Raw genomic sequence first — 27,647 nt, 5'->3', positions numbered from 1 at the left:
CTCTTCCCCCCCAGTCGCTCTCTCTCTTCCCCCCCAGTCGCTCTCTCTCTTCCCCCCATCGCTCTCTCTCTTCCCCCCCAGTCGCTCTCTCTCTTCCCCCCCAGTCGCTCTCTCTCTTCCCCCCCAGTCGCTCTCTCTCTTCCCCCCAGTCGCTCTCTCTCTTCCCCCCCAGTCGCTCTCTTTCTTCCCCCCCAGTCACTCTCTCTCTTCCCCCCCAGTCGCTCTCTCTCTTCCCCCCCGTCGCTCTCTCTCTTCCCCCCCAGTCGCTCTCTCTCTTCCCCCCCCAGTCGCTCTCTCTCTTCCCCCCCAGTCGCTCTCTCTCTTCCCCCCCGTCGCTCTCTCTCTTCCCCCCCAGTCGCTCTCTCTCTTCCCCCCCAGTTGCCCTCTCTCTTCCAACAACAACATGCCCTCGAAAAAGCCTCAGCACCGCCGGGCACTCCAGCTAGTTTATATATATAGAGCTAGATATATAGATAGATCTAAATGGATCTGTCTGTCTGTCTGTCTGTGTGTATGTCCGTGGTAAACTCAAAAGTTATAGAGCGTACCTACACATATGTTATATCAAAAGAAAGCTTATGATTAGGGAAGTGTCATAGGTGTATTTACTTTTTGGTCAGACAAAAATTGCTCGGACAGTATACAGAAAATTTTCAAAAAACGGACACAATCCGCTCATTAGCGTTGAGTGACGTGATGGTTGACCAGTCCTACGGGGGAAGCGCAGTGCATCACGGGGGGCGTTTCATGGTGTGTATGGGTGGGGCCTAATCCTGCAGCCTGCCATGAGTGCGGGAGCGGGAAAACAGATACACAGACATAGACAGAGACAACCACGCGGCCCGAGAGACAGCGAGCATTCACACACAGAGGCAGATACACCCACGCGGCCTGAGTGCCCGAAAGACATCGAGCGGGCGAGTGGCGGCGGCGGGCCGGAGCGCAGATACACCCGCGTGGCCTGAGAGCACGAAAGACATCGAGCGGGAGAGCACGAAAGACATCGAGCGGGCGAGCGGCAGCGGCGGGCCGGAGCGGGAGCTGAGCTAGTGTCACTCGAGCCGGGCCTGAGGCGTTATGCCACGCACGGGGTCTCCGGGTCACCAAGGCCGGGCTCTGAGTCCAACCCCTTCCCCGGGGTGTCTTCCTCTCTTCTCTATCTCCTTCCCTCACTCTCTCCTTCCCTCTCTCTCTCTCTTTCCTCTTCCCTCTCTCTCGCTCTCTCCTTCCCCCTCTCTCTCTCTCTCCTTCCCCCTCTCTCTCTCCTTCCCCCTCTCTCTCCTTCCCCCCTCTCTCTCTTTTTCTCTCTCTCCTTCCCCCTCTCTCTATCTCTCTCCTTCCCCCTCTCTCTCTCTTTCTCATTCCCCCTCTCTCTCTCTTTCTCATTCCCCCTCTCTCTCTCTCTCCTTCCCCCCTCTCTCTCCTTCCCCCTCTCTCTCTCTCCTTCCCCCTCTATCTCTCTCTCTCCTTCCCCCTCTCTCTCTCTCCTTCCCCCTCTCTCTCTCCTTCCCCCTCTCCATCCCTCTCTCTCTCTCCTTCCCTCTCTCTCCTTCCCTCTCTCTCTCTCTCCTTCCCCCCCTCTCTCTCTCTCCTTCCCCCTTTCTCTCTCTCTCCTTCCCCCTCTCCTTACCCCTCTCTCTCCTTCCCCCCTCTCTCTTTTTCTCTCTCTCTCTCCTTCCCCCTCTCTCTCTCTCCTTCCTCCTCTCTCTCTCTCTCCTTCCCTCTCTCTCTCTCTCTCCTTCCCCCCTCTCTCTCCTTCCCCCTCGCTCTCCTTTCCTCTCTCTCTCTCCTTCCCCCCTCTCTCTCTCTCCTTCCCCCCTCTCACTCCTTCCCCCTCGCTCTCCTTTCCTCTCTCTCTCCTTCCCCCCTCTCTCTTTTTCTCTCTCTCCTTCCCCCTCTCTCTCTCTCCTTCCCCCCTCTCTCTCTCCTTCCCCCCTCTCTGTCTCCTTCCCCCCTCTCTCTCTCCTCCCCCCTCTCTCTCCTTCCCCCTCTCTCTCTCTCCTTCCCCCTCTCTCCCTCTCCTTCCCCCTCTCTCTCTCCTTCCCCCTCTCTCTCTCTCTTTCCCCCTCTCTCTCTCTCCTTCCCCCCTCTCTCTTTCCTTCCCCCTCTCTCTCTCTCCTTCCCCCTCTCTCCTTCCCTCTCTCTCCTTCCCCCCTCTCTCTCTCTCCTTCCCCCTCTCTCTCTCTCTCCTTCCCCCTCTCTCTCTCCTTCCCCCTCTCTCTCCTTCCCTCTCTCTCCCTCCTTTCCTCGCTCTCTCTCTCTCTTTCCCCCTCTCTCTCTCTCTCCTTCCCCCTCTCTCCTTCCCTCTCTCTCTCTCTCTCCTTCCCTCTCTCCTTCCCCCTCTCTCTCTCTCCTTCCCCTCCCTCTCTCTCCTTCCCCCTCTCTCTCTCTCCTTCCCCCCCTCTCTCTCTCCTTCCCCCTCTCTCTCTCTCCTTCCCCCTCTCTCTCCTTCCCCCTCTTTCTCTCTATCCTTCTCTCTCTCCTCTCTCTCTCTCCCTCCCCTTCCCTCTCTCCTTCTCTCTCTCTCCTTCCCTCTCTCTCTCCTTCCCTCTCTCTCTCCTTCCCCCTCCCTCTCTCTCTCTCCTTCCCCCCTCTCTCTCTCCTTCCCCCTCCCTCTCTCTCTCTCCTTCCCTCTCTCTCTCCTTCCCCCTCTCTCTCTCTCCTTCCCTCTCTCTCTCCTTCCCCCTCTCTCTCTCTCCTTCCCCCTCTCTCTCCTTCCCTCTCTCTCTCCTTCCCTCCTCTCTCTCTCTCCTTCCCCCCTCTCTCTCTCTCTCCTTCCCCCCCTCTCTCTCTCTCTCCTTCCCCCCCCTCTCTCTCTCCTTCCCCCCCTCTCTCTCTCTCTCCTTCCCCCCTCTCTCTCTCTCTCTCCTTCCCCCTCTTTCTCTCTTATTAATGTCAATGATAACATTGCAAAATTATAATTCTGCTTGCTACCTCCAAATTCACATAGAAGGAAAACGGTAAAACTGGAGTATATGGCTACTGGCGATCCCCATTAACAAAAAATGAAGTTAAAGAAACACCTCCTGGGTGCTTAGCAAGAGTTCTTCAATCCCAACAGTTTTATAAACAGTTTTATAAACATGGCAGAGGGTTCCTCAGTTCCTTCGGCAACGCCGTGTACTCCAGCTAGTTTGGTTATAAATAAAAGATTTGTGGCGGAGCCACCAAGAGACACTGGGCAATTAGTAATCATCCCTTTAACTACCATGTAGTGCAGCTGTGGACTGCATCTTTAAATTGTATGTAGTTTCTTGCATTTTCGCGTGATGACGTCATGACGCCGATCACGTGACCCCCAGTTGGCGCGGAGTACGTGATGACGTCATGATGCCAGCTTCCAGTACTTAGTAGCAGTCTTAGAGAGGCTGTGAGGCTGCACAGACCTGTTTACATCTGCTCCTGTAGTTTTACCAGTTAAGTTGTTTGTTTATTAAACTTTGTTATTTTGTTTCACTGCGTCGAACTTCATTATTCGGATAGGAACTTCCGTTCCTACATTGGTGACCCCGATCTCGTCGGACTACTTTCGTCGAGATACTTATAATGAACACGAACGCTGTTGCCCTTAAATTGCCGCAGTTCTGGGACCAGCAACCAGCAGCATGGTTTTTCCAGGCAAAAGCCCAGTTTGCACTCCGGGACATTACAGTGGATTCGACCCGTTATTATTACGTGGTCTCCGCTCTCGACAGCGCCACGGCCTCGCGGGTCGTCAGCCTCCTGGGCAATCCACCGGTTGAGGGCAAGTATGAAGCTCTAAAAACTCGTTTACTACAGGTGTTTGGTTTAAATAAGTCGGAGCATGCACGCAGACTTATTGCTATGCCCGGTCTCGGGGACTCAAAACCATCAGAATTGATGAGCCAAATGCTCACGCTTTTGGGTTCGGAGCCCCAATGTTTTTTGTTTCGAGAACTCTTCCTCTGCCAGCTACCTGAACCAGTTCAGGCAGCCTTGGCCAGTTCTACGATTACGGACTGTGCCGAGCTTGCTGCAGAGGCAGACAAGATTTTTACGGTCACACAGCAGAGTTGTGCAGCCACGAGGTGCCTTTCCCCTATGCGAGCAAAGTCCAGCCCTCCTCCAGCAGGCTGGTGTGTGTACCATGCCCGTTTTGGTGCCAAGGCTCGACGCTGCCGTCCTCCCTGCAGTTTCGCTAAAAAAAAATCTCCAGCAGGCCCGCAAACTTCGATAAGGATGACAGGGTCTGACAAACACACCCAGTTCACCATGGCAGTCGGTTCAGTGGGAAAACTCCTCTACATTACGGATTCCAGGACAGGGCGACAATTCTTGTGTGACACTGGTTCTCAGTGCAGTATTTTGCCAGTTTCAAAGCTAGATCTACAATCCGGTGGTCACGGTCCTTCCCTCGAGGCAGCCAATGGTGCGGCCATTCGCACGTTCGGTAAACGGACAGTTAATTTAACTCTCGAAGGTCAACGTTTTGTGTGGGAGTTTATAACGGCTAAAGTATCACAGGCCATCCTGGGGGCTGATTTTTTCTGTGCCTATGGTTTTCTGGTCGACGTCCAACATTGTCGACTCATTAATGCGTCTACTTTCCACGCGGTGCCTTGCCACCGCAGTCTCCTGGTCGGTTGCCTGTGCGGTTCCATCGCAGGAAGGGTTTAGGCGCCTACTTGGTGAGTTCCCGGAGCTCACCAGGCCTACATTTTTGGCAGCAGTCGCGAGGCACGGTGTGGCGCGTCACATCACCACAACGGGATCGCCTGTTTACGCTCGGGCACGAAGATTGGAACCTGGAAAGCTTGCAGCCGCAAAGGCAGAGTTTCAGACCATGGAGCGCCTTGGGATTGTCCGACGCTCCGATAGTCCTTGGTCCTCCCCACTACACATTGTACCTAAACCAGGTGGCGGATGGAGGCCTTGCGGGGATTACAGACGCCTTAACGAAGCCACTATGCCGGATAGGTATCCAATACCGCATATACAAGATTTTTCGGCTCATTTGGCTGGCAACTCAATATTTTCCAAAGTAGATCTCGTCCGTGGATATCACCAAGTTCCTGTGCACCCTCAAGATGTCCCCAAAACGGCGGTCATCACACCGTTTGGCCTTTTTGAGTTCCTCCGCATGCCGTTTGGATTGAAAAATGCGGCTCAGGCCTTTCAACGACTCATGGACTCTGTTACGGGACCTTCCCTTCATTTTCATTTACTTGGATGACATTCTCATCGCTAGTAAGGATAAGAAGGAGCACATGGCTCATTTACGTACACTCTTTGCCCGTCTCAGCCAACATGGCCTCATCATAAACCTAGCCAAATGCCAGTTTGGGTTAACCAGCATTGACTTTCTGGGGCATAGGATCACCTCAGAAGGCGCCGTCCCACTGGCCACCAAGGTAGAGGCAGTTACGGCATTCCCGCGGCCTCACATATTTAAATCTCTTCAGGAGTTCCTGGGGATGGTAAATTTTTATCATCGTTTTGTCCCCAAGGCAGCCCAATTGATGCAGCCGCTGTACGAAGTACTCAAAGGGAAGTCGGGTAAAGATGTTATCAATTGGACACCACAGATGGACCAGGCGTTCCTGGACACCAAGGCGGCGTTGGCAGACGCAACTATGCTTGCACACCCACTCCCGGGTGCGACCATCGCCCTTACTACCGATGCCTCCGATTACGCCATCGGGGCGGTTCAGGAACAATGGGTTGACGGGACTTGGCAGCCATTGGCCTTTTTCAGCCGCCAACTGCGCAAGAACGAGCGAAAATATAGCACTTTTGACAGGGAGTTGCTGGCCCTGTTTTTGGCCATCCGGCATTTCCGTTTTCTCCTAGAAGGGTGCCCGTTCACTGTATTCGTGGACCATAAGCCGCTCACTTTCGCAATGGCAAAACAGCGGAGCCGTGGTCAGCCCGGCAACAGCGCCACCTTACATTTATATCCGAATTTACGATGGATTTACGACATGTGTCCGGCAAAGATAATCTCGTGGCTGATTGCCTTTCACGTGCCCCAGTCCAGGCAGTTCACCTGGGAATCAATTTCGTTGGGTTGGTGGAAGAACAACTGGCAGATCCCGAAGTTCAGGCGTATCGGACCATGCCTTCTAGCTTGCAGGTAGCCGATGTTATGTTCCAATCAGCAGGAACCACGCTCTTGTGCGACACATCCATGGGAGTGCCCCGGCCCATTGTGCCGGTCGAATGGCGTAAGAAGATTTTTCAGGCTATACATGGCTTATCACACCCGGGGATGCGAGCTTCACAACAGCTCATGCCCCGCAAATTTGTTTGGAAGGGAATGCATTCGGACGTTCGGGACTGGACAAACAATTGCGTGGACTGTCAAAAATCTAAGGTCCATCGTCATGTTAAGGCTCCAGTGGCCATCTTCCCGGTGCTGGAACGCCGGTTCGATCACGTACATGTGGACTTAGTGGGTCCCCTCCCCGCTTCGCGGGGTTTCATGCATCTCCTGACAATAGTGGACCGCACTACCAGGTGGCCAGAGGCGATTCCCTTGGTCGCTACCACTGCAGCGGACGTATCCAGGGCGTTTATTTCGTCGTGGGTGGCCCGGTTTGGGGTGCCATCTGACATCTCCTCTGACCGAGGTCCACAATTCACGTCAGAGTTGTGGAACGCAGTTGCACAGGGCTTGGGTACCAAGCTGCACCGTACCACCGCTTACCATCCGCAAGCGAACGGTCTATGCGAGAGGTTTCATCGGTCTCTAAAGGCGTCCCTCCGTGCCAGCTTGCGTGGTCCCAACTGGGTGGACAGACTCCCCTGGGTGATGCTAGGCCTCCGTACAGCCCCCAAGGATGACCTCCAGGCTGAGTTAGTCTACGGTCAAGCACTTCAAGTACCAGGGGACTTCCTCCCTCCACATACAGAACCGTGGTCGCCTGCTCAGCAGCTCCTTCAGCATCACGAGGTGGCAAAGAATTTCCTGCCTATTCCAACCTCGCATCACAGCCTACAGAGGCCTCATGTTCCGGCAGAACTTATGAGTTCCGATTACGTTTTTATTCGGCAGGACGCTCATAGAGATACACTCAGACCACCTTATGCTGGACCATTTCATGTCATCTCAGCGGGAGAGAAATTTTTCACGGTCGAAGTGGGAGGTAAGTCCGATACCATCTCTATCGACCGACTTAAACCAGCCCATCTAGATCGGAGTGAACCAGTTGTTGCTGCCCAGCCACCTCGCCGTGGACGACCACCGTTGGCTGCTAGACCAGTTATGCAACAGTCCACCATTGAATTGCCTGCTTCTGCCTCATCCTTGCCTACACCTTCTGCTACTGTTTCCTCCACCCCAGATGCACCGCTTCAGACACAGCCAAGCACCGGCTCGTCTCCCAACGTTCCACTGCCTGAAGTTCATAGTCGTTCGGGCAGAATCATTAAACCTCCTGTTCATTTGACGCTGTCTGTTAAAGAGAATTCTGGGGGGGGCGCCTGTGGCGGAGCCACCAAGAGACACTGGGCAATTAGTAATCATCCCTTTAACTACCATGTAGTGCAGCTGTGGACTGCACCTTTAAACTGTATGTAGTTTCTTGCATTTTCGCGTGATGGCGTCATGACGCCGATCACGTGACCCCCAGTTGGCGCGGAGAACGTGATGACGTCATGACGTCAGCTTCCAGTACTTAGTAGCAGTCTTAGAGAGGCTGTGAGGCTGCACAGACCTGTTTAAATCTGCTCCTGTAGTTTTACCAGTTAAGTTGTTTGTTTATTAAACTTTGTTATTTTGTTTCACTGCGTCGAACTTCATTATTCGGATAGGAACTTCCGTTCCTGCAGATTTATCTTTTCATTTAGTCTGGCTCTTATCCAACAAAATGTTGTGTACTCACTGCTCCCTAAAGAAGAAAAAGGAACTTGTATTATACAGCAATTGTTATGTGTCCCAAAGCGTTTCATAGTCAATTCATGACTTTTAAAGTATTGCCACTCATGGAAGGAGGACATTTAGTCCACCATGTCTGAGCTGGCTCTTTGAATAGAGCTATCCAATTAGTCTCACTCACCTGCTCTTTCTCCATAGCCCTGCGAGTTTGGAGTCAGGATGGCAGATTTCCTTCCACTAAAGGCCATTAGTGAAACCAGATGGGTTGTTATAATAAAATAACAACAGAAAATGCTGGAAAAACTCAGCAGGCCAGGCAACATCCGTGGAGTGAAATTAGAGTCGACGTTTCGGATGAACCCTTTTTCAAAACTGGAAAGGAAATGAAATAGATCGAAGGCAGGGCTGTGATAGAACAAAAGAAGTAAAGAGACATTAAGAGGTATTCAAAACCAGATGAGATGGTGATAGGACAAGTGGAGACAAAAGATGGCTCAGATTAGGTGTGAAATGTACTGGCAGAATGAGAGACAGCTGCCATGTGGGAGAGAGAAAAAAAAAGGAAAGGGGGGGAGGGAAAACCCAAACCAAGGGGTGGAAAAAAATATATAAGTAAAAATGTAATAGGGGCCGAGGTTATGATCTGAAATTGTTGAACTCGATATTGAGTCCGGAAGGCTGTAAAGTGCCTAATCAGAAGATGAGGTGCTGTTCCTTGAGTTTACATTGAGCTTCCATGGAACAATGCAAGAGGCCAAGGACGGTGAGGTCCAAGTGGGAATGGAGCGGTGAATTAAAATGACAGGCGACCGGAAGCTCGGGGTCACCCTTACGGACTGAATGGAGGTGTTCCGCAAAGCGGTCACCCAATCTGCGTTTGGTCTCCCCAATGTAGGGGAGACCGCATCGTGAGCAGCGAATACAGTATACTAGATTTCAAGAAGTACAGGTAAATCGCTGTTTCACCTGGAAGGGGTGTTTGGGGACAGTGGGAAGGGGGGAGGTATAGGGGCAGGTGTTACATCTCCTGTGCTTGCATGGGAAGGTGCCAGGCAAAGGGGAAGGGCTGTTGGGGGTGATAGAGGAGTGGACTAGGGTGTCTCGGAGGGAGCGGTCCCTGCGGAATGCTGAAAGGGGAGGGGAGGGGAAGATGCGTTTGGTGGTGGGATCACTTTGGAGGTAGCGGAAATGGCGGAGGATGATCCGTTGAATGTGGAGGCTGGTGGGGTGAAAGGTGAGGACAAGGGGAACCCTATCGTGGTTCCGGGAGGGAGACCAAACGCAGATTGGGTGACCGCTTTGCGAACACCTCCGTTCAGTCCGTAAGGGTGACCCCGAGCTTCCGGTCGCCTGTCATTTTAATTCACCGCTCCATTCCCACTTGGACCTCACCGTCCTTGGCCTCTTGCATTGTTCCACGGAAGCTCAACGTAAACTCGAGGAACAGCACCTCATCTTCCGATTAGGCACTTTGCAGCCTTCCGGACTCAATATCGAGTTCAACAATTTCAGATCATAACCTCGGCCCCTATTACATTTTTACTTATATATTTTTTTTCCACCCCTTGTTTTGGGTTTTCCCTCCCCCCCTTTCCTTTTTTTCTCTCTCCCACATGGCAGCTGTCTCCCATTCTGCCAGTACATTTCACACCTAATCTGAGCCGTCTTTTGTCTCCTACTAGTCCTATCACCATCTCGTCTGGTTTTGAATACCTCTTAATGTCTCTTTACTTCTTTTGTTCTATCGCAGCCCTGCCTTTGATCTATTTCATTTCCTTTCCAGTTTTGAAAAAGGGTTCACCCGAAACGTCGACTCTAATTTCTCTCCACGGATGTTGCCTGGCCTGCTGAGTTTTTCCAGCATTTTCTGTTGTTATTGCGGATTTCCAGCATCTGCAGTATTTTGCTATCGTACTCAGGTTGTTATGATAGTCTGGTAGTTTCATGAGTTACCATTACTGATACTAGTTTTTTAATTCCAGATTTATTTAATTAACTGAATTTAAATTCCCCAGCTGTGGTGGGATTTGAACTCATGTCCAGTGAGAATTATTAGTCCAGGCCTGCTGGATTACGAGTCCAGTAACATAATCACTATGCTACCATATCCTTTGTAAGTGAATTGCATTTTAAAAAATATGTACTTATCAGATTCAAATCATTTAGTGCTTTGTCACAGATTAAGTATTTTGTAAACAAATGCACTTGTCGATATTGTTCTAGGAGACACATTCCACTACTTCTAGTCTGCTAAACAATGTGAGACCCACGATCATATTTTAATGCCTGCAGGCAGTGACCTGAATTAATTCGTTGCCGAGTAAATAAAATTGCACATTTTATTCTTTTGTGGCAAAACCACTAAGTGACTTACATAATAACAACAGAAAATGCTGGAAAAACTCAGCAGGTCAGGCAACATCCGTGGAGAGAAATTTGAGTTGACGTTTCGGGTTGGACCCTTCTTCAAAACTGGAAAGAAAAGAAACTAGATCGGAGGCAGGGCTGCGATCGGACAAAAGAATAAAAGAAACAAAAGAAGTAAAAGAGATTAGAAGCTAGACGAGATGGTAATAGGCTGGGATTAGGTGTAAAGTGTACTGGCAGGGCAAAAGATAGCTGCCAGGTGTGAGAGAGAAACAAAAGGAAAGGGGGGGGGTGGAAAAGGAGTGGAACAATTACAAGAGAAAATGAAATGGGGGCCGAGCTTATGATCTGAAATTGTTGAACTCGATATTGAGTCCGGAAGGCTGCAGACTGCCTAATCGGAAGATGAGGTGCTGTTCCTCGAGTTTACGTTGAGCTTCCGTGGAACAATACAAGAGGCCAAGGACGGTGAGGTCCGAGTGGGAATGGAGCGGTGAATTAAAATGACAGGCGACCGGAAGCTCGGGGTCACCCTTACGGACTGAACGGAATTGTCTGTAACCAATGTTATTAGCTTTCAAGTTGGCTCTGGTTAAACAGAGCTAGATCGACAACATCGCGATCTGACGTGATGACGTCATCACGTGGGTCACGTGATGTCCCCTTCGGCGGGAAACGTGATGATGTCATGACGTCAGAGGTAGAGGGCGGGACCAGCAAGTCCTCGTGTGGATTGAAAGAGAAAAGACCTGTTTTGAGCTTATCCTGTAGTTTCTTGTTTTGTAAAGTTCTTAGACAATAAATTCAGTTTGTTAACTTCCAGTAAGTTATAGATTCTTTGTTAGGAGTGCAGAGACTCCTACATTGGTGACCCCGATTCCTCGCGATCGTTTTTCGCGGTGAACGCCGAACACAGGCCAGTGATGGAGGCCAATGCAGTGGCCTTGAAGCTCCCCCAATTCTGGGAACAACAGGCAGCCTCTTGGCTTGTGCAAGCCGAGGCGCAATTTGAGCTCCGCAACATCGTTCAGGATCAGACCAGATATCTCCACGTGGTCTCCGCCCTCGAGAGCTCGACGGCGTCGAGAATCATCAGCCTGCTGGAGAGTCCTCCGACTGCTGACAAGTATGTCGCCATCAAGACACGATTGCTGCAGGAAGTTGGTCTCACCAAAGCGGAGCGCGCTCGCCGTTTACTGGCTCTACCAGGGTTAGGAGACTCCAAACCCTCGGAAATGATGAGTCATATGCTGACTCTCCTGGGGTCCGAGCCACATAAGAACATAAGAAATAGGAGCAGGAGTAGGCCAATCGGCCCCTCGAGCCTGCTCCGCCATTCAATAAGATCATGGCTGATCTGATCCTAACCGCCAATCCACTATCACAGAACCATCTCCTGAATCTAACAGAATTAGACACACGAAATAGGAGCAGGAGCAGGCTACATGGCCCCTGGGCCCGCTCCGGTACCCACAGGGCCATGACCGATCCGAACCTAGGCTCATGTCCAAATTCCTGCCCGCTCCCCGTAACCCTTAATTCCCTTTACTTCTAGGAAACTGTCTATTTCTGTTTTAAATTTATGTAATGATGTAGCTTCTACAGCTTTTTGGGGCAGCATATTCCATGGACCTACCACCCTCTGAGTGAAGTAGTTCCTCCTCATCTCAGTTTTGAAAGAGCAGCCCCTTATTCTAAGACTATGCCCCCTAGTTCTAGTTTCACCCATCATCGGGAACATCTTCCCCGCATCCACCCGATCCAACCCCTTCACAATCTTATATGTTTCAATAAGATCGCCTCTCATTCTTCTGAACGCCAATGAGTAGAGTCCCAATCTACTCAACCTCTCCTCATATGTCCATCCCCTCATCCCCGGGATTAACCGAGTGAACCTTCTTTGTACTGACTCGAGAGCAAGTATGTCCTTTCTTAAGTATGGACACCAAAACTGTACGCAGTATTCCAGGTGCGGTCTCACCAATACCTTGTACAACTGAAGCAATACCTCCCTATTTTTATATTCTATCCCCCTAGCAATGAAAGCCAACATTCCATTGGCCTTCTTAATCACTTGCTGCACCTGCATACTAACCTTTTGAGTTTCGTGCACCAGGACCCCCAGATCCCTTTGTACGTCAGTACTTTCCAGTTTCTTGCCATTAAGATAATAACTTGCTCTATGATTTTTCCTGCCAAAGTGCATAACCTCACACTTTCCAGTATTGTATTCCATCTGCCAAATCTCAGCCCACTTACTTAGCCTGTCTATGTCCCCTTGCAGGTTTTTTATGTCCTCCTCACTCACTACTTTCCCTCCCATCTTAGTATCATCTGCAAACTTTGATATGTTACACTCGGTCCCCTCCTCCAAATCGTTAATATAGATTGTAAAGAGTTGGGGACCCAGCACTGACCCCTGCGGAACACCACTAGTTACTGATTGCCAGTCTGAGAATGAACCATTTATCCCAACTCTCTGCCTTCTGATAGATAGCCAATCCTCTACCCATGCCAGAATATTACCCCCAATCCCGTCATTTTTTATCTTAAGCAATAATCTTGTGTGGCACCTTGTCAAATGCCTTTTGGAAGTCTAAATACACTACGTCCACTGGTTCCCCTTTATCCACCCTATACGTTACTTCCTCAAAGAACTCCAGCAAATTTGTCAAACATGACTTCCCCTTCATAAAACCATGCTGACTTTGTCCTATTAAATTATGATTATCCAAATGTCCTGTTACTGTCTCCTTAATAATGGACTCCAAAATTTTACCTACCACAGATGTTAGGCTAACTGGTCTATAGTTTCCAGCCTTCTGTCTACTGCCCTTTTTAAATAAGGGTGTTAGATTTGCAGTTTTCCAGTCTGCCGGGACCTTTGCCGAGTCCAGGGAGTTTTGGAAAATTATTACCAATGCATCCACAATCCCTACCGCCACTTCCCTCAAGACCCTAGGATGTAAGCCATCAGGTCCAGGTGATTTATCCGCCTTGAGTCCCATTATTTTACCGAGTACCACTTCCTTAGTGATTTTGATCGTGTTTAGCTCCTCCCCCCCTTTAGCCCCCTGTTTGTCCAGTGTTGGGATATTCTTAGTGTCTTCTACTGTAAAGACTGATGTAAAATATTCATTCAGTGTTTTTGTCATCTCCATATTTCCCACCATTAATTTCCCGGTCTCATCCTCTAAGGGACCAACATTTACTTTAGCCACCCTTTTTCTTTTTATATAACTATAAAAACTCTTACTATCTGTTTTTATATTTTTTGCTAATTTACTTTCATAATCTATCTTCCCTTTCTTAAATCAATCTTTTTGTTATTTTTTGCTGTCTTTTAAAGTTTCCCCAATCCTCTATCCTCCCACTAGATTTGGCTACCTTATATGCCCTTGTTTTTAGTCGAATACTATCCTTAATTTCTTTACTTAGCCACGGATGGCTGTCTTTTCTTTTACACCCTTTTCTTCTCAGTGGAATATATTTTTTTTGGAAGTTGTAAAGTAACTCCTTAAATGTACACCACTGATCATGTATCGTCTTACCCTTTAATCTATTTTCCCAATCCACTCTACTCAATTCCGCTCTCATACCTTCATAGTCTCCTTTATTCAAGCTTAGCACGCTTGTTTGAGATCCAACCTTCTCACCCTCTAATTGAATATGGAATTCAACCATGTTATGGTCACTCATTCCAAGGGGATCCTTTACTAGGACATTTTTAATTAATCCCGTCTCGTTACACAGGACCAGATGTAATGTTGCTTGCCCCCTGGTTGGTTCAGTTACATACTGCTCAAGAAACCCATCCCTAATACACTCAATGAATTCATCCTCAAGGCAGCCCTGCCCAATTTGATTTGTCCAATTAATATGATAGTTAAAATCCCCCATAATTATAGATGTTCCCTTATTACAAGCCTCAACTATTTCCTGATTGATACTCAGTCCAACAGAGTTGCCACTGTTCGGAGGCCTATAGACTACGCCCACTAGTGTTTTTTTCCCCTTATTATTCCTTACCTCCACCCAAACTGTTTCATTATCCAGATCTTTTGACCCAATATCATTTCTCTGTATTACAGTGATTCCTTCCTTTATTAACATAGCCACCCCACCTCCCCTTCCTTCCTGCCTGTCCTTCCTGATCGTTAAATAACCTGGTATGTTTAATTCCCAGGCATTGTCACCCTGCAGCCATGTTTCTGTAATGGCCACAAGATCATACCCATATGTAGTTATTTGTGCCATTAACTCATCTATTTTGTTACGAATGCTACGTGCATTCAGATAGAGAACTTTCAAAGATGTTTTGTGACCCTTAGTTCCTGCTTTTGCCTTTTTTATTACTTTACCTTTTACTCCATACCTTCTGCCCCTTCCTGACATGCTCTGGTTTTTAATTTCCCCACTGCTACCTAAGTCTATGACCTTCTCTGTTGTCATTTTTATTATTTGCTCTCTAGGAACCTCCCCCCCACTAGTTAGTTTAAAGCCCTCTCTACAGCCCTAGTTATATGATCCGCCAGGACTCTAGTCCCAGCACTGGCCAAGTGAAGCCCGTCCCGACGGAACAGCTCCCTCCTGCCCCAGTACTGGTGCCAGTGCTTTCTGTTTCGCGAACTGTTCCTTACTCAACTTCCTGAGCAAGTACAGGCCTTGATGTAAGAAAAAGGAGTCTTACCATCAAGTAACTTTAAAGTAAGCTTTAAGTAACTTATAAACACACTATATACAGGAGAGGTCTTTACCATGCCTCTGGTAGAAGCCTCTTACAATACTGAACAGTCCAGTATTTATACCAGTCCAACAGGAAGTGACATATGACAGGAAGTGAGGTATGTACACAGTTCATAGTTCATAGTTCACAGTTCACAGGAAGTGATGACATAACTTCCCGGAAGTTATTATTATTATCACATTCTTCCCTCCTGCAGGATTAGGAGGCTGTGTTCTACCTTTTCTTCCGCAGCCGCCGAACGAGGAAGAGTCGCACCCGTTTGGATTCCCATCGTAGAGGGTCGCTGGTCCGCTTACATGCGGTTGGCCATTGGTCAGAGTCTGTGTGGCCTGGATTGCCCTGTGAAGGGTCGGGGAGATCATGGCTTCGTGTACGAGCCCCAATAGGTTCAAAGTCGGACTGCCTCTGTTCAGAGGGGGGTGCAGAGCTGGTCTGTGGTGGATCAGTACTTTCATGCGCGGTACTGGGAGGGTCACAACTTTGAGTACGGGGTTCTACCGGCACCAAGCTAGTTGGTGTCCGATCAGGATCCTGGAGAGGGGTACCCGATAGGTCCCAAGAGTTTCCTGGTGAAATGCCATCACCCGATGTCCCACTAGGTCCTGGTGGGCAGGGAGCCAGATCCCGTAATGATACGGTAGATTCTCGGCCGTCGGAATATCGTATGTTTGCATAGGTGGGGTTGGCATTGGTTAGTTCGACCTCGTCTACGAGAGGGTCATTTTTAGACGTCCGAACGTATCTTCGGAGTAATACAGGTCCAGGAGTAGTTAGCCATGACAGGAGTGATGTCCCATGAGATGAGCGACGCTGGAATCCAAAGAACCGCTCATGAGGTGTAGTATTTGTGGCTGTAGAAAGCAGGGACCGTATAGAGAGCAATGCATCCGGAAGCACTGTTTCCCATTGCTGGTCTGGTAGGCCCCGAGATCTTAAAGCGAGACGTACGGAATTCCAGATGATACCGTTATACCTCTCTACCTGCCCATTTCCGATGGGATGGTATGGTGTTGTTTTGCTTGTAGCAATTCCCCGTTCTGAGAGGTAGTCCTTGAGTTCCCTTGACATAAAGGATGGACCCCGATCTGAGTGAATATAAGCCGGCATGCCACAGAGAGAAAATACCTGCTCAAGGCAGCAGATTACTATGGACGCCAGCATATTGGAGCAGGGGAAGGCAAACGGAAAATGTGAATATTCGTCGATCATGGTGAGCAAATATGTGTTCCGAGTTGAAGAGGGCACTGGGCCCTTAAAATCGATGCTAAGTCGTTGCATCGGTTGGGTTGCATGTATGAGTATACCATCTGAGGGGCGGAAGAACTGAGGTTTTAATTCCACACAAAGCCGGCATTCTGAGCATATTTTCTTTACATCTCCAGTGGAAAAAGGGAGATTCCGCGATCGTACGAAATGTAGCATGCGCGTAACGCCAGGATGACACAATCCATTGTGGACATCCATGAGAGTAGAGGATGACATAGTGGAGCAGAATGCCCGTGTGAGGGTGTCCGGGGCCACATTCTCCTTGCCAGGCCGATAGAGAATGGTATAACCAAAAGAGGCCAGTTCCATCCTCCAAAGTTGTATTTTATTATTCTTAATTTTGGTTCGTTTTCGATTATCGAGCATGAAGGCGACTGATCGTTGGTCCGTGATCAATGGAAAGTGCTGGCGAGCTAGAAAATGGTTCCACTTCCGTACTGCCTCTATGATGGCTGTGGCTTCTTTCTCAACCAGAGGATAATGTAGCTCGGCACCTTGTAAGGTCCTGAACATAAATGCTACAAGACGACCTTCCTGATTCAGAGTAGCCGAGATCGCCACCTCCGAGGCATCACATTCAACCACGAAAGGGAGATTCTCATCGATGGAGTGAAGAGCCGCTTTCTCCAACTGTTTTTTGAGAAGGTTAAAGGCTGCAACAGCCGCTGTTCCCAGTGGAAATGATCTAGCATGCAGCAAGGGTTGGATTTTGTCCGAAAAATGAGGAATCCATTTAGCGTAGTATGCAAACAGACTGAGAGCCCGACGTAAAGAAGCTGGATTCTTAGGTGACGGGAGCTCTTGGAGCGGGCGAAGTCTTTCTGGGTCTGGCTTAATGATACCATTGCCTACGCAGTAGCCAAGGATGTTGATGGTCGGTTGCGACTCAACAGATTTGGATTCATTCAGGGTCAAATTACGGCGATGGAGGGCATCCCGAAATTTTTGGAGGTTGGCGTCGTGTTCTTGTTGATCGTGACCTGCAATGGTAATGTTATCAAGATAGGGAAAAGTGTCCCTTAGGTTTTCCTGCTTAACCAGGCCATCCATTGCCCGTTGGAAGACAGCCACTCCATTAGTAACCCCGAATGGGAGGCGACGAAATTGGTACAGCCGTCCATTAGCCTCAAAGGCCGTGTACTGCTTATCTGAGACCTTCAAGGGTACCTGATGATAGGCACTTTTTAAATCGTAAGTTGAGAACACTTTGTATTCGGCCAGTTTATTAACCATATCATCAATGCGTGGCAATGGGTAGGCGTCCAAGTCGGTATATTGATTGATGGTTTGCGAATAATCAATGCATAGTCGCTGTTTGTGAGGTTTTAGAGGGTTCTTGACAATGACGACTTGAGCCCGCCAGGGCGACGAACATGGTTCGATGATATCCTCTGCTAGAAGTCGAGAGATTTCAGCCGCAATAAAAGATTGGTCTTCCTGATTAAAGCGCCGCGATTTCGTTATTATTGGTTTGCATCGAGGCGGAATACTGGCAAATAATGAGGGTTCATCAAGTGAAGCTGCTGACAATGCACAAAACGGTAATTTAGACGGTATATTAGAAATAGTAAGTCCGGGTTTGGATCCAGCGAACTCAATGGTGAGTTTCTTATGCTGTTTTTGGAAGTCCAGCCCTAAGAGGAGATCACTACATAAGTCCTTGAGCACCGAAAGTCAGGTGGAGGGATACATACGACCATGAAGTGTCATATCAACAACACAAAAGCCAGAGATTCTGGTATTAAGTGATGACTGAGTCATCGCAATTGCCTGGTCCGATGGGAAGACATGTAGTTTCAATTTCGCAACAACCTGTTCCTTAATGAAACTATCAGTACTTCCTGAGTCAATTAAGGCATCTAAGGTATGCCCTTTAATTGAAATTTTTGTGGCTGCATGAGACAGGTTCTGTGGGCAAGCAGCTGTAATTGGTGTCGTTGCACAGAGAGTGGCTAAAACTCTCAGTGTGCTTCTTCGGGAGAGAGCTCGAGAGGGAGCTTGATAGGTCCTAGCTGGAGCATCTTGATAGGCCCTAATTGGGGCAGTTCGGTAGGCCTTAGCTGGATTGGCCCTAGTAGAGGCCCTTGATAGGCAAACTTTAGCAAAGTGTCCTTTTTTTTTTGCAATAACTGCAGATTGCATTGCGAGCAGGGCAGGTTTTCCGAGGGTGAAAAGCATCTCCACAAAAGAAGCATTCCTTCCTAGATTGCCAAGAGGCTGCTAAAGTGGGGTCATCCTCCTCTTCTTCATCAGAATTATCAGAATTAGATTCCCCCATGATAGGGTTCACCTGAGACCGCTTGAATTGTCTGGTTGCAGTTACAGCAGCAGATCGAGATCTGGGCAGCTGATAGAGGTCTGCATTTCTCTTTGCCAAATCCAGAGAACAAGCTAGGTCAAAAGCTTTTTGTAGCTCAAGTGTTTTACTTTCTAGTAGGCGCTGGCGGATAAATGGAGAGGCAATCCCGCAGATGAAAGCATCACGAATCATTTCTTCGCGGTACAGCTCAGCTGAGGCTGCCTGAAAGTTACAATCTATGCTGAGCCTGCGAAGTTCTTGCAGGAATTCGTTAATTGATTCCCCTGGCCCTTGTTGGGCTGTGGCCAGTAGATGTCTAGCATAGACCTCATTTGGGGTCTTGGCATACAGTTTCTTAAGTGCCCGAATCACCTCATCGTAATTATCCCATTCATCAACATATTCGAACACTTTTGGGGTCACATAGTTGATAAGTATCCTCAATCTAGTAGGAGCATTCGCTTTACATTCATCCAGAAAATTCTCAAAAGTACGGTACCAATGCTTCCATACCCTGCCAGCTGCTGGTGTATTCGGGTCCAAGTCCAGACGAATAGGTCTAAGGATTCTCTCCATGATGGGTGGTTCCCTGGATCCTTAACTCCGAGTTTGTCCGAAGGTCTAGTATTTGTAAGTGTAAATATTTAAGTTACTTAAATTGATGTAAGAAAAAGGAGTCTTACCATCAAGTAACTTTAAAGTAAGCTTTAAGTAACTTATAAACACACTATATACAAGAGAGGTCTTTACCATGCCTCTGGTAGAAGCCTCTTACAATACAGAACAGTCCAGTATTTATACCAGTCCAACAGGAAGTGACATATGACAGGAAGTGAGGTATGTACACAGTTCATAGTTCATAGTTCACAGATCACCGGAAGTGATGACATAACTTCCCGGAAGTTATTATTATTATCACAGGCGTCTCTCGCCCGAGCAGAAACCGCAGACTGCGTCGCGCTCGCCGAAGAGGCGGATAAGATTTACGCGGTCCGGCAACAATACTGCGCCCTCGCGCAACGCCCCGCCACGAAGAGCCCGGCCCCGGCTCCGACAAAGGCGCCTCCGCCGACCGGTTTCTGCTACTACCACGCTCGTTTCGGCCCGAAGGCCCGCTGCTGCCGCTCGCCGTGCACTTTCGTTAGCAGACCGTCGAATAGACCGCCGCGAGTCATGCACGCCAGTCCCGGTACTTCCCCCACTGCCGCGATGGCGATCGGTGCTTCCGGGAATCTCACCTACGTAACCGACTCCATCTCCGGCTGTCGTTTTCTATGCGACACGGGGGCGCAATGCAGCATACTGCCCGCCTCGGTCATAGACCTTCACTCCGGCAGCCATGGTCCCCCTATGCAAGCGGCCAATGGGGGTTCGATCCACACTTGCGGGAAGCGCCTCGTCCGAGTATGTTTCGGTGGACAGTTTTTCAGCTGGAATTTCATCACCGCTCAAATCTCACAGGCCCTGTTGGGTGCTGACTTTTTAGGCGCCAACGGCCTGTTGGTGGACGTGAAAAATCGCCGCCTCATTTGCGCCGCCACGCTCGACGATATTTCGGGGACGCGCAGCACGGCTGCGTCACACACGATTTCATGCGTGCGGCCGCAGCCCGACGATTTTGCCCGGCTCCTCGAGGATTTCCCCGAGCTGACGAAGCCCAACTTTTCGGCTCCGACCGTCAAGCATAGGGTGGAGCACTATATTTCGACTACCGGCTCGCCTGTTTACGCCAGGGCGCGACGTTTAGAGCCCAGTAAGCGAGCGGCAGCAAAGGCGGAGTTCGCCGTGATGGAAAAAATGGGGATCATCCGTCGGTCCAGTAGCCCCTGGTCCTCCCCGCTCCACATCGTCCCCAAGCCCGGCCGGGGATGGCGGCCCTGTTGGGATTATCGCCGCCTCAACGACATAACGACGCCCGACCGCTACCCCATTCCCCATATACAGGACTTCTCAGCACATTTGGCGGGGACGTCCATCTTCTCCAAAATCGACCTCGTCCGTGGTTACCATCAGGTGCCGGTGCACCCTCAGGATGTCGAAAAGACAGCGGTAATTACCCCCTTTGGACTCTTTGAATTCCTGCGAATGCCCTTTGGGCTTAAGAACGCGGCACCGGCGTTTCAGCGCCTCATGGATTCAGTCCTGCGGGACCTTGACTTTCTGTTTGTTTATTTGGATGATATTCTGGTTGCCAGCACCTCCAAGGAGGAACACCTCGAGCACCTTCGGGTCCTTTTCAGACGGCTTCAGCAGCACGGCCTCATCGTTAACTCGGACAAATGCCGTTTCGGCCTATCGCAACTGGATTTCCTGGGCCACCGCATAACCCCCACGGGGGCAACGCCACTTCGGGTCATGGTGGAGGCAATTGCGGCGTTCCCGAAACCGAAATCCGTGAAAGCTTTACAGGAGTTCCTGGGGATGGTTAACTTCTATCATCGTTTCATCCCCAGGGCTGCACAGCTCATGCGTCCTCTATATGAGGCCCTCAGAGGCTCGACGGGAAAGGACCCTGTGGTATGGTCACAGGACATGGATCGTGCTTTTGAGGAGACGAAAGCCGCACTCGCCAATACGACCATGTTAGCACACCCCCTGCTGGGAGCCACCATCGCTCTCACGACGGACGCGTCAGACTACGCGGTGGGGGCCGTCCAGGAGCAGTGGCAACCCCTGGCCTTTTTTAGCCGCCAGCTACAACGGCATGAACGCCGGTATAGTACTTTCGATCGAGAGCTGTTGGCTTTGTTTTTGGCCATCCGCCATTTCTGTTTCCTCCTCGAAGGACGATGCTTCATCGCGTTTGTCGACCACAAGCCATTGCTGTTCGCAATGGCCAAGTCTGCGGAACCATGGTCGGCTCGGCAGCAACGGCAGCTGACGTACATATCGGAGTTCACCACCGACATCCGACATGTGGCCGGTAAGGACAACGTCGTCGCCGATTGCCTATCCCGCGCCGCCGTCCAGGCCGTCCAATTGGGCATTGACTACGCACAGATGGCGGTTGACCAAGCGGATGACCCGGAGACCCAGGGTTTTCGTTCGGTTCCAAACAGCCTCCAGCCGAGGGATGTGCCTTTCCATTCCGCAGGTACCACTCTGCTCTGCGACGTTTCGCTGGGTGCACCCCGTCCGATCGTCCCGTTGAAATGGCGTCGTACGATTTTCGATGCCTTACACGGCCTATCGCACCCTGGGGTGCGGGCATCGCAAAAACTGCTGGTCTCCAAATTCGTATGGAGGGGAATACGCAAGGACGTCAGGGACTGGGCGAACACTTGTGTTGTTTGCCAACGGTCCAAGGTGCAGCGCCATGTCAGAGCCCCACTCACCACCTTCGAGGTCACGGAACGGCGATTTGATCATATTCACATCGACTTAGTGGGACCACTCCCACCTTCCCGGGGCTTTACGTACCTTTTGACGATGGCGGATCGCACCACGAGGTGGCCGGAGGCAGTTCCCCTGACGTCCACCACATCTGCGGACGCTGCTCGAGCTTTCGTTTCGTCCTGGGTAGCCCGTTTTGGTGTCCCTGCGGACATTTCGTCGGATCGGGGGCCGCAATTTTCGTCCGAACTGTGGAACGAGGTGATTTCCGTGTTGGGCGTTAAACTCCATCGCACTACGGCCTATCACCCACAGGCGAACGGCTTGTGCGAGCGGTTCCACCGCTCCTTGAAGGCGTCACTCAGGGCCAGCCTGCTGGATGCATCCTGGGTCGACAAACTACCGTGGGTGATGTTAGGACTCCGCACGGCGCCGAAGGAAGATCTCCAGTCGGCGGCGGCGGAGATGGTTTACGGGCAACCGCTTCGAGTCCCAGGTGAATTCCTGCCGTTACCTATGCGACCATGGTCCGCGGCCACACAAAAAGAGACCCTCCGGGATGCGGCCCGCTGTTTCCGCCCAGTTCCGACCTCACGGCACGGTTTGCTTTTGTCCAACGTCCCAGGGGAGTTGTCGAAAGCCAAGTTCGTGTTTGTGCGCCAGGACGGCCATCGTACCCCGCTCGCACCGCCATATGCCGGACCCTTCAAGGTTTTGCAGGCAGGGGACAAGAGTTTCGTGATTGACGTCGGGGGCAAACCGGATCACATCTCTGTCGATCGCCTCAAGCCTGCGCACCTGGACCTCGAACGACCGATCGAGCTGGCGCAGCCTCCGCGCCGCGGCCGGCCGCCAGCCGCTACCACACCTGACACCGCCGTACCGCCTACCAGTTCGCCGCCTGCTCAGCGTTTTCCCCTCCGGGAATTTCGGAGTCGGTCCAACAGACTTGTCTGACCTCCTCAGCGATTGACTCTTTCCGTTAAAGACAATTCTGGTGGGGCGTATGTGGCAAAACCACTAAGTGACTTACATAATTGTCTGTAACCAATGTTATTACCGTTCAAGTTGGCTCTGGTTAAACAGAACTAGATCGACAACATCGCGATCTGACGCGATGACGTCATCACGTGGGTCACGTGACGTCTCCTTCGGCGGGAAACGTGATGACGTCATGACGTCAGAGGTAGAGGGCGGGACCAGCCAGTCCTCGTGTGGATTGAAAGAGAAAAGACCTGTTTTGAGCTTCTCCTGTAGTTTCTTGTTTTGTAAAGTTCTTAGACAATAAATTCAGTTTGTTAACTTCCAGTAAGTTATAGATTCTTTGTTAGGAGTGCAGAGACTCCTACACTTTCACTATTCCATGAATAAAACGCAGCAATTGTGATGTATTTCACAGTTTTAAAACAATTCCCCATTCTTTCCAACGGAAGTGTTAATTCAGTATTTCCTATGAAATTTAGCTGTGGCCTTTTCTGTGTTTTTATTATTTATATATATAATATAATAAACGCCTCATGCCATGCTTCTTTGTGACAACATACCTCACTCCTACGCATCAGTAATGTTACAGACACTAGGAAGAAATGAATATCCAGATCAATGCACATGTTTTCGCTTAGTGCATGCAATTCTCCTATTGTCGAATTTGATCAAATGAAATGAATCAACAATGGTGGTGACCTGACTAAAAGCTCCGGGTGCAGTGAGACGGGCGGAACATTTTAATGGTGCTGTTGTCACTCCACCCGGATCAGAATGTAGCGACGGAGCGGCGCGTTCCACCATGGCGTTCAATCTGGGCGGTGGAAGCTCAGGTGAGTCTGAGGGCAAGAGAACAAAAAGGCGAACGGAGTCCAACAGATAAAAAGGGATTTAACAAAAAAAAAACACTAACCCGGCGCTGAGTGCCGGCGGTTCGCAGTGTTGAAGTTGCTCCCGGTGGCGCGCGGCCTGGCCATTGGTCCCTGGCTCGAGCGCTGCGATTGTGGACAGTTAGAACGTGGGCCGGATCTGGGAGACGATGGGACAATTGTCGCCCGCAGTGTAAGCAGAGACATGGAGGGAGACAAAAACTGCACATGGTGAACATCTGATATAAAAAATACAGCATGCTGGAAATATAGAGCCTTGGGCAGACCCCATCTGGAGTACTGCGTTGAGTTCTGGGCTCCCCATCTCAGGAAGGATTTATTGGCCTTGGAGGGTGAGGTACAGCGCAGATTCACTAGGTTGATGTTGGGACTGAGAGGGTCAAATTATGAGGACAGGTTGCATAAACGTGGCTTGTATTCCCTTGAGTTTAGAAAGGGTGATCTAATCGAGGTGTTTACATTTAAAAAAATGATTGGATAGGGTAGATGAAGCGAATCTATTTCCTCTAGTGGGGGAATCCAGAACAAGAGGGCACAATCTTAAAATTAGAGCTAGACCATTTAGGAATGAAATCAGGAAGAACTTCTTCACACAAAGGGTAGTGGAAATCGGGAACTCTCCCCCCAAAAGGGCTGGGTCAATTAAAGCTTTCAAGACTGAGATTGATAAATCTTTGTGAGGTAAGGGTATCAAGCGATCTGGTTTCAACGGCAGGTAAATGGGGTTGAGGTACAGATCGACCACGATGTGATTGAATGGCGGAGTATCCTTGAGGGGATGAATGGAGTACTCCTGTTCCTTATAAATATACAGCAAGTCTGTCAGCATCAGGAAAAAATGCTAACCTTTGGGGTAGAGAATCCTGGTCAGAACATTAAATTACATTTTCCTCTGTGTTCTCCACAGATGCTGCCTGATCTGTTTCCAGCACTTTCTGTTTTTGTGCTGATGTATCTACTGCCCTCCTGTTTTTATGTGAGACATTTTGGGTCAAGTATAGAATAGAATCATAGAATAATACAGCACGGAAGGAGGCCATTTGGCCCATCGTGCCTGTTCCAGCTCTTTGGTAGAGCTATCCAACTAGTCCCAGTGCCCTGCTCTTTCCCTACAGCCTTGTACTTTTTTCCCTTCAAGTATTTATCCAGTTCCCTTTTGAAAGTTACTATTGAATCTACTTCCACCACCCTTTCAGGCAGTGCATTCCAGATCACAACAACTCGCTGCGTAAACTATTTCCTCATGTTGCCTCTGGTTCTTTTGCTAATCACCTTAAATCTGTGACCTCTGATTACTGACCTTTCTGCCACTGGAAACTTTCTCCTTACTCTATCCAAACCATTCATGATTTTGACCACCTATCAAATCTCCTTTTAACCGTATCTGCTGGAAGGAGCACAGTCCCAGCTTCGCCAGTCTCTCCACATAACTGAAGCCCCACAACCGTGGTACCATTCTAGTAAATCTCTTCTGCATCCTCGCTAAGGCCATGACATCCTTCCTAAAGTGCGGTGCCCAGAATTGAGAACACAACACCAGCTGAGGCTGAACCAGTGTTTTCTAAAGGTTGAGCATAACTTCCTTGCTTTTGTACTCTATGCCTCTGTTTATAAAGCCCAGGATCCCATGTGCTTTTCTAACAGCCTTCTCAACTTGTCCTCTCACCTTCAAAGATTTGTGTACATACACCCCAGGCCCCTCTGTTCCTGCACCCCCTTCAAAATTGTATCATTAGTTTATATTGCCTCTCCTCATTCTTCCTTCCAAAATGAATCACTTCACACTTCTTTACGTTAAATTTCATCTGCCATGTGGCTGCCCATTTCACCAGTCTGTCTATGTCCTCCTGGAGTCTGTTACTGTCCTCATCATTGTTTACTACATTTCCAAGTTTAGTGTCATCTGCAAACTTTGAAATTATGCCCTGTATACCCAAGTCCAGGTCATTAATATATATCAAAAAGTGCAGTGGTTCCAACACCAACCCCTGGGGGACACCACTGTACACTTCCCTCCAGTCTGAACAGCAATCGTTCATCACTACTCGTCGTTTCCTGTCCCGTAGACAATTTTGTATCCATGCTGCCACTGCCCCTTTAATCCCATGGGCTTTAATTTTGCTAACCAGTCTATTATGTGTTACTTTGTCAAACGCCTTTTGAAAGTCCATATACACAACATCAACCGCACCACCCTCATCAACCTTCTCCGTTACTTCATCAAAGAACTCTTATCAAGTTAGTCAAACACAATTTGCCTTTAACAAATCCATGCTGACTTTCATTTATTAGCCCATACTTTTCTAAGTGCCAATTAATTTTGCTCCAGATTATTGCCTCTAAAAATGTACCCATCCCTGACATTAAGCAGACTGGCCTGTAGTTGCTGGGTTTTCCCCCCCCTCCCCTTTTTTAAACAGGGATGTAACATTTGCAATCCTCCAATCTTCTGACACCACCCCCATATCTAAGGAGGATTGGAAGATTGTGGCCAGAGCCTCCACAATTTCAATCCTTACTTCCAGTAACCTAGGATGCATCCCAACTGGATCGGATGACTTTTCTACTTTGAGGACTGCCAACCTTTTAGATACCTCTTTATCTATTTATATTCCATGCAATATCGCTACTACCTCCTCCTTTACTGCTGCATTGGCTGCATTCTCTTCTCTAGTGATGGCAGATGTAAAGTACTCATTTAGTACCTCAGCCATGCCCTCTGCCTCCTCAAGAATATCTATCTCCTTTTTGTTCCCTAATCAGTCCCACCCTTTTGACTACCCTTTTACTATTTATATGTTTACGAAAATACTTTTGGGTTCCCTTTTATGTTACCCGCTAATCTATTTTTGTACACTCTCTTTGCCCCCTCTTATTCCCTTTTTTAGATTTTCTTTGTACTTTCTATATTCAGCTTAGTATAGCTGAACAAAAAGTTTTAAATTCAGGACAATAATATCATGAATAGGACTGTAATTTGGTCCTGGTAAATTTTGGGAAAATCATAGCTGAGTTATGGGGGTGGGGGTTGAATTACAAATGATCGAAATCAGTGAAAATTGTGGACAGTCACAGACATATCGAACGACTTTTATTTTGTGGCATGCATGGGTGGGGTATTTGAGGATTTCCACTGTGAAGCTGCTTCCCAGCATGCCAGTTCCTTAAGGAGAGGAGTGAGTCATAGAGTCATAACAGCACAGAAGGAGGCCATTCGTCCATCGAGTCCGTGCCGGCTCTCTGCAGAGCAATCCAGTCAGTCCCATTCCCCCGCTCTATCCCCGTAGCCCTGCAAGTTTATTTCCCTCAAGTGCCTATCCAGTCTCCCCTTGAAAACATTGCGTGTGTCCACTTCCATCACTTCCGTCGGCAGCGAGTTCCAGGTCCTCACCACTCGCTGCGTAAAAAAGTTTTTCCTCACAACCCCCCTGTATCTCTTGCCAAAAACCTTAAATCTGTGTCCCCTAGTCCTTGTACCATCAACTAGTGGAAACAGCCTTTCCCTGTCTAGCCTATCCAAACCCGTCATAATCTTGTACACCTCTATCAAATCACCACTCAACCTCCTTTGCTCTAATGAAAACAAATCCAGCTTCTCCAACCTGTCCTTGTAGCTAAGATCCTCCATCCCCGGAACCATTCTGGTAAATCTTCTCTGCATCCTCTTAAGGGCTCTTCACATCCTTCCTAAAGTGTGGTGACCAGAACTGGACGCAATACTCCAGTTGTGGCCTAACTAGCGCTTTATAAAGGTTCAGCATATCTTCTCTACTTTTGTACTCGATACCTCTTTTTATGAAGCCCAAGATCCCATATGCTTTGCTAACCAATCTCTCAATATGTCCTGCCACCTTCAGGGACCTATGAACATTAACTCCCAGGTCCCTCTGTCCCTGCACACTCTGTGCCATTAAGTGTATATTG

At 49.2% G+C, this 27,647-nt stretch overlaps 1 protein-coding gene across 2 annotated transcripts in view; it reads left to right on the top strand.

The window, feature by feature from the left end:
• Nucleotides 1-23,527: 23,527 nt before the first annotated feature.
• Nucleotides 23,528-27,647, top strand: part of nup54 (nucleoporin 54) — a 103,249-nt gene continuing 99,129 nt past the window's right edge. For both annotated transcript variants that reach the window (XM_085964230.1, XM_085964220.1), the window contains exon 1: nucleotides 23,528-23,666. In XM_085964230.1, the coding sequence (XP_085820356.1) occupies nucleotides 23,636-23,666 (31 nt within the window). In that variant the 5' untranslated portion in view covers nucleotides 23,528-23,635. The remainder of the gene's footprint in view (nucleotides 23,667-27,647) is intronic.

This window comes from Somniosus microcephalus, chromosome 2 (genome assembly GCF_052327205.1).
Source record: "Somniosus microcephalus isolate GS21.2 chromosome 2, FLI_Smic_1.0, whole genome shotgun sequence".
In the NCBI taxonomy this organism is placed as follows: domain Eukaryota; kingdom Metazoa; phylum Chordata; class Chondrichthyes; order Squaliformes; family Somniosidae; genus Somniosus; species Somniosus microcephalus.
This window is presented reverse-complemented; position numbering and strand designations above follow the sequence as displayed.